We start from the raw sequence: 15,255 nt of genomic DNA, 5'->3' as shown, positions 1-15,255 counted from the left end.
AGCCCGGTTTTTCAAATTTTCATTAACGAAATTTTCGAAAACACAAGTAAGCAAATCTCAGAACTAAATGATACATGTGTCTAATGTTTTACAGAAAAATATTTTTTGCTTCCAACTTTTTTCTGAGCTTACGAATTCACTCATATTTTTGAGATTTGCTTACTCTGTGTTTTCAAAAAACTCGTATATGAAAGTTTTGAAAAACCGGTTTTAGAGCCCAAAAATCTTAATTTTTGCTTCCAACTTTTTTCTGAGTTAACTAATTCACGCATATTTTTCTGTAAAACGTTAGACACGTGTATCATTTAGTTCTGAGATTTGCTTACTCTGTGTTTTCAAAAAACTCGTATATGAAAGTTTTGAAAAACCGGTTTTAGAGCCCAAAAATCTTAATTTTTGCTTCCAACTTTTTTCTGAGTTAACTAATTCACGCATATTTTTCTGTAAAACGTTAGACACGTGTATCATTTAGTTCTGAGATTTGCTTACTCTGTGTTTTCAAAAAACTCGTATATGAAAATTTTGAAAAACCGGTTTTAGAGCCCAAAAATCTTAATTTTTGCTTCCAACTTTTTTCTGAGTTAACTAATTCACGCATATTTTTTGTAAAACGTTAGACACGTGTATCATTTAGTTCTGAGATCTGCTTACTCTGTGTTTTCAAAAAACTCGTATATGAAAATTTTGAAAAACCGGTTTTAGAGCCCAAAAATCTTAATTTTTGCTTCCAACTTTTTTCTGAGTTAACTAATTCACGCATATTTTTCTGTAAAACGTTAGACACGTGTATCATTTAGTTCTGAGATCTGCTTACTCTGTGTTTTCAAAAAACTCGTATATGAAAATTTTGAAAAACCGGTTTTAGAGCCCAAAAATCTTAATTTTTGCTTCCAACTTTTTTCTGAGTTAACTAATTCACGCATATTTTTCTGTAAAACGTTAGACACGTGTATCATTTAGTTCTGAGATTTGCTTACTCTGTGTTTTCAAAAAGCTCGTATATGAAAATCCCCTTCACTAAGTTCCACAATAAAATGTTCTCGGGACAAAAACCATCATGGGTCTACACACAGAGTCGTGGAAATATGTGTGGGGGTGATTTGTTGTGTGTTGGAGGTGCCCAAAATTGTGTTTTAACTCTTAATTTTTGAGCTAGTTATCCCAAATTTTGACCCGCTCAATTTCTTTAGTCCTCAGTTGCTGAATTCCTGCAAAACAGCTTCCTGTTAATGAAAAATCTTTTCTTCGAAAATCACAGTGTTTCACAGAAAACTCACCATTTAGAACATTTTTCGATAATCTACTTGACGCATCGTCAACCACAAATGTCGGATGACAAGACAAATTGTGATGCCACCACGACTTTTGTAACTGACGACGTTTCGTTCATCAAGAAGATCAAAAAACTGCTTGAAGAAAACCTTCAGATGTTGCCCATGGTAGAATAATTGCACAATTCCCTCGTAAAAGTTACTATGTCCAAGAAAACTCGTTCGAAAGCGATGTCGGAAGTCAGTGCGTCCAAAATAGCGATGGAACGGCTGAAAAATGATAGTTATAGATTTTCCTCTCGACGATTGTTGAATAATTCAGACTTTGTTGTGCAGCCGTAGTATATTTGAAAAAGTAATCTAATTGCAAGTTTATTAGACACTCACAGACATACTAGAATGTCTACGACGCCAAAAGTCGATAATCATCCACTACAGTCACAACATGCACTCTTCTTGAACATGGGATGTCGACGCTTTTGTTAAAGAACTTGAATTTCAGCAGTTTCCGAAAATTCGAAAAATTATGGGAGTGTAGATGTTTTAGGGTACATCTAACGAGTTTTCGTCGACCAACAAATACCGGAATTTCTCCACCGATTATGGCAATGTCCCATCATCACGGAGCGTCAGTGGTTTTTAGTTGCTGCACATCTTCATTTTTCATCTGAGAAATCGTTGAAAGTCATTGGATTCATATCCCAGTAGCACGTTTGTTGGATTCTGAAGCCAGATACGAGAGCATTACGGCGGTATGAATGAAGTTTCGTTTACTTCTTCTCCTACTGAATCGGCACCTTAGCTTGCAATTATCAACAAATCAAACGTGATTTCTTGATCAATTTGTCCCGAAAACCTCCATGAAAATCTCTGGGAGTCCTGAGCGCTTCCTGAAGTCTAATATCAATAATATTGTCCACAATAAGAAAAATTTAAGACTTACACCACTTTTTCTCCCAAAATTCATTTTATTGTTTGAGCAAATTGTTCTCAGTTTTGCGAATCATTATTTTATCAGTTTGATATCTTCTTTCTGTGAAAAACTTGCTAAATAACATGCTAAAATTGCAAAAATTTGTAGAAACTAGCAAAACCAATACTACGCACACGGAAACTGCGTCAAGGTCTTGTCTGCGTCTCCTCCTGTTTACACGCACATGAAATGCGTCAGTGAAAAGAAGTGTGCGCACTTTGGGTCCCCTAAAAAAGCTCTTGACGGCTACGGTTTGCAAATTTCAGGATTTAAACAGAAACAGAAACAGAAGAATCTGACGAAGAGAAAGCTGAAACCAGAAAGCGAGGCTAACCCATTCTCCGCTGCGGAAGAAAACGTGTTCCGTTATCCAGGAGTTCCGCAGGACATCGACGATTAGAAACACAAAAAATTGGGGGAAAATAGCCATTAGACAAGAATTATGAGTTCTCAGATGGTTCATCCACAAAATCAAGAAGATAATTAGAAGGATCGACAGCATTTACACACGTCCAAAAGAGAACGTCGAATATAAAAACTCAAATATTGAGAAGAACTTGCTCATTCAGAACATTTTTCGATAATCTACTTGACGCATCGTCAACCACAAATGTCGGATGGCAAGACAACTTGTGATGCCACCACGACTTTTGCAGCTGACGACGTTTTGTTCATCAAGCAGATCAAGAAACTGCTTGACGAAAACCTTCAGATATTGCCCATGGTAGAATAATCGCACATTTTCCTGGCAAAAATTGATAAGTCGATGGATATAACATTTGAAAGCGTTGTCGGAAGCCAGTGCGTATTCAGAATAACAGTGGAACGGCTGAAAAATGATAATTGCAGAATTCATCTTGACGATTGTTGAATAATTCAGACCTAGCTGTGCGGCCGTAGTTTACCTGAAAAAATTGTCTCTAATTGCAAGTTCATGAAACACTCACCGATACACCAGAAGACCTCAGCAAGAAGACACCAAAGATCGATAATCTTCAACTTCGTTCACACTATGGTCCCTTCTCGAACATGCGATGACGACGCTTTTGTTGAAAATCGTTTCAGCTATGAAATCGTTGAAAACCATCGGATTGTGATTCCAGTAGTACTTTCATGAGCATCAGAAATCAGGTGCGGCCACAAATACGGAAGCATGACGCTGGTATGAATGCATTTGCTGGTTCTTTTTCTCACTGAATTGATCTCTCAGTTTGCAATTTTTGACATATCATGTGTATCTTTCCGATCAATTTGTTCTTAAACCATCCGTGAAGGTCGCCGGGAATCCTGAGCGCTTTCCTGAAAAATAACAATAATATTGTCCAAAATGAGAAAAATTTGAGACTTACAACACTCTTTGGCCAAAACTTCACATTGTGCAGCTCCAGCCGACAAAAAGAAAAATTGAGAACAGTTTTCATGCAGCTTACAATGTTTTGAAATCGAAAGTAAAAAGAAACAGAAGCTATCGACGAAGATAAAGCTGAAACTGTAAGAGGCGAGTAAAAAAATTCCGCTGCTAAAGAGTGCGCTCCCCCGCTTTTCCGGAGTGTCGTAGCCAAAATGTGCGCACCAACAACACGGAAAAAAGGAGCATTGGTCTCCAGACAACTCACTTAATGATAGTTTTAATCATGATTAGTCTTTGGTTTTTCTGGAAATTTCAAGTTTCAAACTCTCTCACCTCTTTCACAATTGTCTGATTTTCAGATTTTCTCCAGTTACGTTTCAAAATCAAAAATTATTTAAAAAATTCAAATTGTTAGCAATAAAAGAAAGCAGATAATCTGAACTAAATTAGCTGCTTTTAAATCGAAAAAACTGATTTTCATTTCAAAACTAACCAGATTCAAAAAACTAACTTTCATTTTTTTTAAACCTCAAAACTTGACAATTAAGCCCTCCGCCAGGCCGAGTAACTGACCCACATTTTCTGTGTTCTGTTGGAAAAGTCAAAAACGTAGGTCAGAAAATTCAAACTTCTAGGAATTCCCAAAGTTTTTGAAATAATTTGAAAAATCGAAAAATTAAAAAATATTGAAAATGGACATTTCAAAAATTGGTATTATTTAATTTTTTGAAAATCTGGAAAATGAGCGGAGTCTGATAGTTATTGAAATTTGGAAAAAAATTGAAATTTCAAAAGTTCGAAAGAAAAAGAGTTTTGAACATATTCAGAAAATCAAAAAATCGAAAATTCGGAGAAATACCAAATACAAAAATTGAAAAAAAAAACCGAAAATTGAACTTTTCAAGTTTGTCAAGAATGAGCCATTTAAAATCCCAAAAAAATCAAAGTGGTCAGAAAATCGGAATTTTCAAATATTTCGAATTTCTAAAATTTTTTGAAAAATTCGAAAAAAAACATCATTTTCCAATTTTTGAACAAGCAGAAAAACTCCTGTCTATTATTTGAACCGCTGTTCTTTTGTAAACCCCCATTAAACCATAAAGAGCCAAAGATTCTTGAGAAATTTCTTTCTCCCGAAAGGAAGCTTGTTGGATCTCATTTGAACGCTCTAAATGAGCTGAATTCGAATATAATGTTCAATATGCTAAAACCCGGCATAGAATGACAGAATCATTGAAGGCGGCACTCTTTCATATGCATATGTATTCCGTGAAGCGTTGGCAAACCATCAAGAAAGGTCAAATGCTTTCTGCTCTGTCTGCGTCTCTCCAACGCTTCAGGATGTCTGCAAACACGAGGTAGGGATAGACAGCCAACTCAAAAACATTTGTTTGAATCATTTCTCAACGAAGACGACTTCCTGAATAGACGTCTATATTTTTACTCTTATTTTGATTTTTCTGGACTTCGATTTTTCTATATTCTACTCTACTATGCAGCTTCAATTAAGTGAAGTCTCTAATGATATTGTTGAGGGTTTCAAAGGTTAGTTTCTTTGCCATTTTATACAGTTTCACAACAAAAAAAAACAAAAAAACCTTCGAATATTTTGATAAGGCAGTAATCATGAAATTTTTCATTGGTGATTTTTTTTCTAAAAATTATTTGTATTATTGCTCAAAAAATATGAAATTTTTCGAATACTTTGGAAATTCAAAATCCTCAAAAAATTTCGATTTTTCGGTATACAGGATTTCTCATTTCTGAATTACTCGAATGTTTTAGTTTCAGTGTTTTTTAAACTCAAATTTCTAACTTTCGATATTTCGATTTTCTGAAAATTTTCAAAATTTTTATTTTTTCAAATACACAAAAATCTAATTTTTTCAAACTTTGAAAAATTTAAAAATTTCTCAGTCTCCGCCCAGTCTTTTGAAAACTTTGAAAAATTCAAAAATACCAATTTTTAAATACTTTGATTTTCCAAGATTTTTAAAAGCTCAAAATGGTCTAAAGCTTTTTTGATCGATTAGAACCGTGTAAAACCAATTTTTTAACGGTTTGAAGCAAATTTAGACGCTAGAAAAGTACTTTTGGCCACTTCAAAAGATAAAAAACCAATTTTCCAGATTACCACCTTCAAATACATGGAAGACAAGAACATCTTCGTGAAGTTCTACACCAAACACTTCTGCAAACGTCTGCTCGACAAGCAGTCAACGTCCGACAAAACAGAGTCTTCGTTCATCTCGAGGCTCGCCGAGTGCTGCGGATACGAGTACACCTCGCGACTGGCAAAAATGGTCCAGGACACGCAAGTCTCCAAGGACCTCTCATCAGGATACAAGGATCAGCAATTGGAAAGCTCGAGAAGGAAGAAGAACATTGAGTTAGGGATTCAAGTGTTGAGCACGGGAACTTGGCGGAGTATGATGCTCGTCAATGTCAATTTGGCAAGGGATTTTTGTCCACTACGGTCAAAGGATTCACCGAGTTCGACGACAAAAAGTTCTTGGGAAGAAAGCTCTCCTGGGTCTACAATCAAAGTCGCAGAGAGATCACATCGACGGCGTTCAAGGGAAAGAAATATGTCTTTGGGGTGAGTTTTGGAGTCTTTTAGGTGCTAAAATATGATTTTAACTAGAAATTTTAACCCTGGAATAAGTCTGGGGGTCCTAAAAGTAGTTTAAGTTGAAATTTTCGGGGTGAGTTTTTGAGTTTGGAGATGCCCAAAATTGAGCTATGGTACTTAATTTTAACCCTGGAACAGGTTTTAGGGCCTCAAGTTGGGAGTAGGATGGTGCTAGATGGGGTTCGGGTGATGCTAGATGGGTATGAGGTGAAAATGGTAACTTTTACACTTCTTAGAATGATCCTTATGTGTTGAAAGTCTGAAAAATGAACTCAAAAATGAGTTTTGGCGCCCTGAAATACGTTTTTAATTATATTACCCCAAAAAATCGAAAAAGAATACCCGAAATTTTGACCCTCAACTTTTTCTGGTTTTTCAGGCAACAACAACCCAATCGCGACGGGAATGGACACAAAGACCACACAAATGGTACTCGGATTAAATGTTTGATAATTTTAATGATAATAATAATAAATGATTTTTTATTTGCAAATCTTTAATTTTTTTGTTTGAAGAAATTTCAGAAATTCCAAAGTTTATAGAAAACTCAAATGTTTTTAATTCGAAAACTATTAGGTTGGCTAAAAAATAATAGTTGTTTTCATGATCAATTAAATTTTTCATAAAAAAGAAAGTAGACAAGATTAACTTAAAAGGTATTAGCCATCTTTATCAGTTACTTGTCGCCAACGTTTGCGCAAAGAGTGGGTTCCTCTGTGAAAGAACCCCACTGGCTGCGACCGAAAGAAGGCGACAACCCACTTTTCGGTCTCAACGCGGCTTTTGAAGTGTTTCTCGGCCAATGAGAGTCGCATCGATATGAATTAATGGAAATCTGAAAGTTCCAAATCAGGGCTACTTGGCGAATGAGGAAGAACTTCCCAGCCCAATTCCTCGATTTTCTGCTGAGTGACTTTTGACACATGCGGACAAGCATTATCATGATGAGATTTTGTCGTTGGTGTATTCACATCTTGACGTCTAGACGTTTCCTGCATTTGGTCCAATTATCATTGATAGAGTTTAGTAGTGGCTGTTAGACCTTTTTTCAGAACTTCACAATATACAAGACACTTGCTCTTCTACCATACACCTCCTTTTCGTATATCTCTCATTTCGAGTTGTTTTGGTCGGTCATTCAAAAGACAACCATTGTCTATTTTGAATAGTATTATTGTACTGAATCACTTTATCATCCGATATAACATAAGAATAAAGAAAAGCGATATTCTTCGAGAAAATGATAATTCCGACAAGTGCGAGGAAGGAGTGGTTGTAGGAAAAACTTTCCGCAACTGTTCCACTTTCCAATTTGTGCAAATGGTTTTCACTGTTAATCATTTTGAGGTCACTGTTAATCATTTTTGGTCGAACGGTGTGTTCACGGTCTTCCAAGCTTTCGTCGTCATTATGAAAAAGTTCAAACCAGCGTTAGAATCAATTCTTCTATAGAGAATTATGTTCGAATACTTTTGAGAGAGAAAGAAGAGCTTGCGCGGCATTTTTGACCAACCTAATTTTGTACCTACCAGCGCATTTTTTGGAACGACGTTTTCAAAACGAAATTCCCAATTGAAAAAACAGAATAGCAAATTACAATTATATATCAAACGATGCGCGAAGGAACGATCTTTCGAATAAAAAAAAGAAGGAGCAAAAATGTTTTCTGGATAGAGAAATACGTTCCGACAAACGCGCCACTCATTATTTTTTAGCCAACCTAATAGAAGAAAAACCGTCACATTTTTTGTTGACGAATAATTTCTTTGGAAATTATGAAACTTTTGATGATGATTCTTATTTTCATTTTTAAGATTGTCCTAGTTTTCGATAAAAAAAGTTTTGTCACTTGTATCACAAACTTCATTCTGGGTGGCAATTGGACTCTCGTCGTTTTCTTAATTATCGAGCCTTCTATCTGCTTTGCCAACATCAGGCGGTTCATCGTCATCACCATCTTCTGACCAGTCTTGGACAATGGAATTGCCATCATTCGAACAATATGAGTTGCGGAATGAACCACACTCATCTCTTTTCGGTATTTTCTCGTTTGTAGAGAACACGGTTGAAAAGCCTCTTCTTGCCGAAAATGCTTGTTGGGCCAAATGCTCTGAATGAGCTGAATTCAAATACATTTTAAAAAATACAAAAACCCTTCATAGAAAGAAGAAATTATTAAAGGCGGAGCTTTTTTATCTTTGGTATTTCAGAACACGTTCATAAAAGATCAAACGATTTGGGCTTTCTCTGCGTCTCGTCAATTCTTCAAGATGTCTTGGCAAACACGAGGAAGAGATAAACATACAACTCGCAAAAATTTTTTGATTCATTTCTCAATGATGACGACTTACTGAATAGACGTCTAAACAGATATATTGGTTTTTATGAAATTTCAATTTTTCTATATTTTTGTTTACTGTGTAAATTTCAAAGCATCTTTGAATGAATGGAGCTTCTACATTTATATATTTTTCAAGGTTAGTTTTTATTCAAATATTTATAAAATTTCATTCACTTCCAGAGATGTTCCTTTCAGAGATGTTAAAATATTTGTTTTGCTGACAAAATTGTTCGAATTCTCATTTTTTTCAAGATTTCAAAGAACTTTAAGACATCATTTTGACCAGTTTGTAATAAGAACGGATTAAAAACCGAGAAAACAGCTTTAAAAGCATGAAACATGGTTCGAGTAGCATGGAAAATAGGCAGAAAAAGTTAGGGGAAATTGACTCAAAAACCGGGAAAATTGTTTAAAAATCCCAACAAAAGCGGCATAAAAATCAGAAGATTGTCATGAAAAGTTTGTAAAATTAGAAAAAATATTGAGAACAGGGTCAAAAATCATGAACAATAGCTCCTGCTTACCCCTAATTGGCCCATCAAAAATTTTCAGCACTTGGCTCGCCATTCTGATGTTTTGTGTGATCACTTCTTCACAAATTTCGTCGAATCCTGAGAGTAAATTGTCCAACTCGATGAAATTTTCACCGAAAACGGACTGACTGGTGGGTTTTTGGAAAAACATTTTTAGACCGAAATTGGCTCAAAAAAAATAGAATTACAATTTTCAGACTCCAACGTCGAAGGAGTTCTGAAAATCTCTGGCGTCTGGTTTGCATCGCTAACATTTCAAAAGTGTCAAGATTTCATTATTTTTTAATGGTTTTGAAATGTCAATAAATTTGTTCAATTTATGAGTGAAGTTGTTGAAAAAATGTGCCTAAAGAATAAATAAATAAGAAATTTCACTTTTTTTTAGTTTGAAGGAGGCCAGACATGGAAATTTTCAAAATTAGTGAAGAAATCTAGTGTATATTAAAAATGAATTTTAGTCAAGCAGCGCGCATCGGTCGCATGCGACACACTTCTCGTCAGAATGCATGATCTCGAATCATTACTCAATAAATACCAAAAAAACATAGGAACCCATGAGTAGAAATCGGAAAACAGGAAAACATTTGAAAATTTAAAGAATGGCACAAAAATATTTTATCACATGGATGAATGGAAGCAGAAATGATAGATAAGTAGAATAAAATTAAATGTTGTCCAGTTGCACTCTTCGAACCTTTCCAACATCCCTCCAAATTTATTCCTATTCCAGCCACTGAATCTCCTGGTTTTTATGAGTGATCAAGGAGTTCAATTCTTCAAAAAATTGAGCCGCTTTTGTTTCGAACATGAGTTCAAATTCCTCTAGGCATCTTGAAGCCACCCATTTCGCGGCATATGGGAAGATGAGCTGGCGCAGTAACTCTTGAGCTTGGCATCGCTGAAAAGATTTGAAATTAAAAAGTTTTGATTCGAAAGAGAAAATAACTACTTACCGACCAGCTGCTCAAATCCGTTGAGCCATTGAATGGGAGAACCAAGGGCTCCCGAGTCTCCGGATCATAAACTCTATACCATTGGAATTGTATTTTGGAATTTTAGCAAACGATCCTGGAGCTCATAGATAATGTGCTCTGGAGGATCTGGAGCTTCGATTTCGTGATCAATATCCTGAACCACTTCGACCTTAATTCTTAGAACAAGAACTATGAGTCGTGGTAGAATTCCAAAAATTTCAAAGTCCCGGTCAGCCTTCTGTGGTCCTTCTGGGGTTTCTGACACATCAGCCAGACTTGAAGCAACGATAATTTCTTTAGCAACAAACTCCGGAACATCCTGGGCCTCCGATTCCAAATCATTTAGAACATTTCTGGAGAAGTGAGCATTCAGATAGTCCCAATCTGGTAATGCTCCATTTTGCTCATCATATTCGATCTCATCAGCTTCATCTTGACCTTGCTCTTTGTTTGCTGCCTCGTTTTTAGAATTTTGAAGGGCTTGAGCACATTCGTCACTTCCTTCCTCTTGAATCTCAAAAAGATCTTTTTCTACTTTTTAAGGTCAAATACGAGAAAAACTCACCTTTATAAAAAAAGTCCAAAAAATTGACTATGAATAAAACCAGTATAGGCATGGAAAATATTCAGGAAAATATGAATGAGGAATTCTCCTTGCGGAGAAACCCCAAAAATGTTAGACGTCTATTCAGTCAAGACATCGTATAAGAGAATGAACGGTGTGAGTGTTAATGGGTGTCGAAGGCATAGGGGCGGGGCGAACATTCAATTGATTAATGCTCTGGGACTCTCTATATGTACACTCTTTTATTGTTCCCACCTGTCATGTAAGGACTTGGGTTAACGTTGTGAAGAACAACACACAATACGCTAATCTTTCCCATCTCCCCAGTTGGCAGTGTGTCATGTTGCCCTTGGTTGGAAAGGGTCATAAACGTCATTACCATGCAATACAATTAGTGTTACTCCAAGTGTCATCATAAGAAGTCTGGAGCGGGGAACTAAATTCTGGTCTGCAGTTTATGAATGGAGTTGGGGAGTTTCTGGTCGGGTCTATTTAATGTTTAGATAGAAAAACCGAAGAAGTTTAGCAATGGGACCGATCTTGATAAGATTTTTCTCAAAACTCGAAAATGGGGAGGTGACATCCAACTTCCGATCAAAAGCTGACCATATGGATGGGATTTTGGGCTATTTGCTGTGGAAGTGGTCTGCATTGCCAACGTGGGAAACTGGGCACGCAAAACCTAGACTACTTGCTCACACCATTTCGTAATCACGCCCATGTCTTATCCCACAGCAACCCCTGGCAAAGTTTGCAGCAAAACTGACGCACACAGAAACCTCCCACAGAAATCTCCCATAGAAAGAAGGATAATTGAGATCGAAACGAAACTTTCGGAACAGACGGCTGTCCTCCGTCACACAGAGAGAAACTTTGAGCTGAATTTGAGAGGTTCTTATGCGAGTTAGCAAAAATACGTCAACTGAAGAAATGTTAACAACACTTGTGCTAAGATTTTATTAGTTGACAGATTTTTGATAGCCCTTACAGAAACCGAGATATATGGAACAGACGGCCGTCTTCCGTCACACAGAGAAACTTTGAGCTGAATTTGAGGGGTTCTTATGCGAGTTAGCAAAAATACGTCAACTGAAGAAATGTTAACAACACTTGTGCTAAGATTTTCTCAGTTGACAGATTTTTGATAGCCCTTACAGAAACCGAGATATATGGAACAGACGGCCGTCTTCCGTCACACAGAGAAACTTTGAGCTGAATTTGAGGGGTTCTTATGCGAGTTAGCGAAAATACGTCAACTGAACAAATGTTAACAACACTTGTGCTAAGATTTTCTCAGTTGACAGATTTTTGATAGCTCCCACAGAAACCGCGCGATATGAGATCGAAACAAAACTTTCGGAACAGACGGCCGTCTTCCGTCACACAGAGAAACTTTGAGCTGAATTTGAGGGGTTCTTATGCGAGTTAGCAAAAATACGTCAACTGAAGAAATGTTAACAACACTTGTGCTAAGATTTTCTCAGTTGACAGATTTTTGATAGCTCCCACAGAAACCGAGATATATGGAACAGACGGCTGTCCTCCGTCACACAGAGAAACTTTGAGCTGAATTTGAGAGGTTCTTATGCGAGTTAGCGAAAATACGTCAACTGAACAAATGTTAACAACACTTGTGCTAAGATTTTCTCAGTTGACAGATTTTTGATAGCTCCCACAGAAACCGCGCGATATGAGATCGAAACAAAACTTTCGGAACAGACGGCCGTCTTCCGTCACACAGAGAAACTTTGAGCTGAATTTGAGGGGTTCTTATGCGAGTTAGCAAAAATACGTCAACTGAAGAAATGTTAACAACACTTGTGCTAAGATTTTCTCAGTTGACAGATTTTTGATAGCTCCCACAGAAACCGCGATATATGAGATCGAAACAAAACTTTCGGAACAGACGGCCGTCTTCCGTCACACAGAGAAACTTTGAGCTGAATTTGAGAGGTTCTTATGCGAGTTAGCGAAAATACGTCAACTGAACAAATGTTAACAACACTTGTGCTAAGATTTTCTCAGTTGACAGATTTTTGATAGCCCTTACAGAAACCGAGATATATGGAACAGACGGCCGTCTTCCGTCACACAGAGAAACTTTGAGCTGAATTTGAGGGGTTCTTATGCAAGTTAGCAAAAATACGTCAACTGAACAAATGTTAACAACACTTGTGCTAAGATTTTCTCAGTTGACAGATTTTTGATAGCTCCCACAGAAACCGCGCGATATGAGATCGAAACAAAACTTTCGGAACAGACGGCTGTCCTCCGTCACACAGAGAGAAACTTTGAGCTGAATTTGAGAGGTTCTTATGCGAGTTAGCAAAAATACGTCAACTGAACAAATGTTAACAACACTTGTGCTAAGATTTTATTAGTTGACAGATTTTTGATAGCCCTTACAGAAACCGAGATATATGGAACAGACGGCCGTCTTCCGTCACACAGAGAAACTTTGAGCTGAATTTGAGGGGTTCTTATGCAAGTTAGCAAAAATACGTCAACTGAACAAATGTTAACAACACTTGTGCTAAGATTTTCTCAGTTGACAGATTTTTGATAGCTCCCACAGAAACCGCGATATATGAGATCGAAACAAAACTTTCGGAACAGACGGCCGTCTTCCGTCACACAGAGAAACTTTGAGCTGAATTTGAGAGGTTCTTATGCGAGTTAGCGAAAATACGTCAACTGAACAAATGTTAACAACACTTGTGCTAAGATTTTCTCAGTTGACAGATTTTTGATAGCCCTTACAGAAACCGAGATATATGGAACAGACGGCCGTCTTCCGTTACACAGAGAAACTTTGAGCTGAATTTGAGGGGTTCTTATGCAAGTTAGCAAAAATACGTCAACTGAACAAATGTTAACAACACTTGTGCTAAGATTTTCTCAGTTGACAGATTTTTGATAGCTCCCACAGAAACCGCGCGATATGAGATCGAAACAAAACTTTCGGAACAGACGGCTGTCCTCCGTCACACAGAGAAACTTTGAGCTGAATTTGAGAGGTTCTTATGCGAGTTAGCAAAAATACGTCAACTGAACAAATGTTAACAACACTTGTGCTAAGATTTTTTCAGTTGACAGATTTTTGATAGCTCCCACAGAAACCGCGCGATATGAGATCGAAACAAAACTTTCGGAACAGACGGCTGTCCTCCGTCACACAGAGAGAAACTTTGAGCTGAATTTGAGAGGTTCTTATGCGAGTTAGCAAAAATACGTCAACTGAACAAATGTTAACAACACTTGTGCTAAGATTTTCTCAGTTGACAGATTTTTGATAGCTCCCACAGAAACCGCGCGATATGAGATCGAAACAAAACTTTCGGAACAGACGGCTGTCCTCCGTCACACAGAGAGAAACTTTGAGCTGAATTTGAGAGGTTCTTATGCGAGTTAGCGAAAATACGTCAACTGAACAAATGTTAACAACACTTGTGCTAAGATTTTCTCAGTTGACAGATTTTTGATAGCTCCCACAGAAACCGAGATATATGGAACAGACGGCCGTCTTCCGTCACACAGAGAAACTTTGAGCTGAATTTGAGAGGTTCTTATGCGAGTTAGCGAAAATACGTCAACTGAACAAATGTTAACAACACTTGTGCTAAGATTTTATTAGTTGACAGATTTTTGATAGCTCCCACAGAAACCGAGATATATGGAACAGACGGCCGTCTTCCGTCACACAGAGAAACTTTGAGCTGAATTTGAGAGGTTCTTATGCGAGTTAGCAAAAATACGTCAACTGAACAAATGTTAACAACACTTGTGCTAAGATTTTCTCAGTTGACAGATTTTTGATAGCTCCCACAGAAACCGCGATATATGAGATCGAAACAAAACTTTCGGAACAGACGGCTGTCCTCCGTCACACAGAGAGAAACTTTGAGCTGAATTTGAGAGGTTCTTATGCGAGTTAGCGAAAATACGTCAACTGAACAAATGTTAACAACACTTGTGCTAAGATTTTATTAGTTGACAGATTTTTGATAGCTCCCACAGAAACCGAGATATATGGAACAGACGGCCGTCTTCCGTCACACAGAGAAACTTTGAGCTGAATTTGAGAGGTTCTTATGCGAGTTAGCAAAAATACGTCAACTGAACAAATGTTAACAACACTTGTGCTAAGATTTTATTAGTTGACAGATTTTTGATAGCCCTTACAGAAACCGAGATATATGGAACAGACGGCCGTCTTCCGTCACACAGAGAAACTTTGAGCTGAATTTGAGGGGTTCTTATGCGAGTTAGCAAAAATACGTCAACTGAACAAATGTTAACAACACTTGTGCTAAGATTTTATTAGTTGACAGATTTTTGATAGCTCCCACAGAAACCGAGATATATGGAACAGACGGCCGTCTTCCGTCACACAGAGAAACTTTGAGCTGAATTTGAGAGGTTCTTATGCGAGTTAGCAAAAATACGTCAACTGAACAAATGTTAACAACACTTGTGCTAAGATTTTATTAGTTGACAGATTTTTGATAGCCCTTACAGTAACCGAGATATATGGAACAGACGGCCGTCTTCCGTCACACAGAGAAACTTTGAGCTGAATTTGAGGGGTTCTTATGCGAGTTAGCAAAAATACGTC

At 37.2% G+C, this 15,255-nt stretch overlaps 6 protein-coding genes across 6 annotated transcripts in view; 2 read left to right on the top strand and 4 right to left on the bottom strand.

Moving 5' to 3' along the window:
- Window positions 1-2,428: 2,428 nt before the first annotated feature.
- On the top strand, window positions 2,429-2,727 carry CBG27742 (the record flags this gene model as incomplete). Its single annotated transcript, XM_045239742.1, has 2 exons — window positions 2,429-2,604; window positions 2,724-2,727. The coding sequence occupies 2 exons, from the start codon at window positions 2,429-2,431 to the stop codon at window positions 2,725-2,727; spliced, it is 180 nt and encodes a 59-aa protein (XP_045099581.1).
- An 82-nt stretch (window positions 2,728-2,809) lies between these two features.
- Window positions 2,810-3,100, bottom strand: CBG14701 (the record flags this gene model as incomplete). The annotated part of the gene is made up of 1 exon (XM_045239741.1): window positions 2,810-3,100. The coding sequence occupies one exon, from the start codon at window positions 3,098-3,100 to the stop codon at window positions 2,810-2,812; it is 291 nt and encodes a 96-aa protein (XP_045095493.1).
- A 156-nt stretch (window positions 3,101-3,256) lies between these two features.
- CBG27741 lies at window positions 3,257-6,677 on the top strand (the record flags this gene model as incomplete). Its single annotated transcript, XM_045239740.1, has 3 exons — window positions 3,257-3,292; window positions 5,725-6,022; window positions 6,607-6,677. The coding sequence occupies 3 exons, from the start codon at window positions 3,257-3,259 to the stop codon at window positions 6,675-6,677; spliced, it is 405 nt and encodes a 134-aa protein (XP_045099580.1).
- A 684-nt stretch (window positions 6,678-7,361) lies between these two features.
- On the bottom strand, window positions 7,362-7,568 carry CBG27740 (the record flags this gene model as incomplete). Its single annotated transcript, XM_045239739.1, has 1 exon — window positions 7,362-7,568. The coding sequence occupies one exon, from the start codon at window positions 7,566-7,568 to the stop codon at window positions 7,362-7,364; it is 207 nt and encodes a 68-aa protein (XP_045099579.1).
- Window positions 7,569-7,965: 397 nt separating this feature from the next.
- Window positions 7,966-8,256, bottom strand: CBG27739 (the record flags this gene model as incomplete). Its single annotated transcript, XM_045239738.1, has 1 exon — window positions 7,966-8,256. One exon carries the CDS (start codon window positions 8,254-8,256, stop codon window positions 7,966-7,968), a length of 291 nt encoding a protein of 96 aa, XP_045099578.1.
- A 1,566-nt stretch (window positions 8,257-9,822) lies between these two features.
- Window positions 9,823-15,255, bottom strand: part of CBG14698 — a gene marked incomplete at both ends in the record, with an annotated part of 7,542 nt that continues 2,109 nt past the window's right edge. The window contains 2 exons of the mRNA XM_002644662.1: window positions 9,823-9,999; window positions 10,134-10,582. Coding sequence (XP_002644708.1) covers window positions 9,823-9,999; window positions 10,134-10,582 — 626 coding nt within the window. The remainder of the gene's footprint in view (window positions 10,000-10,133; window positions 10,583-15,255) is intronic.

Source organism: Caenorhabditis briggsae (assembly GCF_000004555.2).
Source record: "Caenorhabditis briggsae complete genome, chrX, whole genome shotgun sequence".
Classification (NCBI taxonomy): Eukaryota; Metazoa; Nematoda; class Chromadorea; order Rhabditida; family Rhabditidae; genus Caenorhabditis; species Caenorhabditis briggsae.
This window is presented reverse-complemented; position numbering and strand designations above follow the sequence as displayed.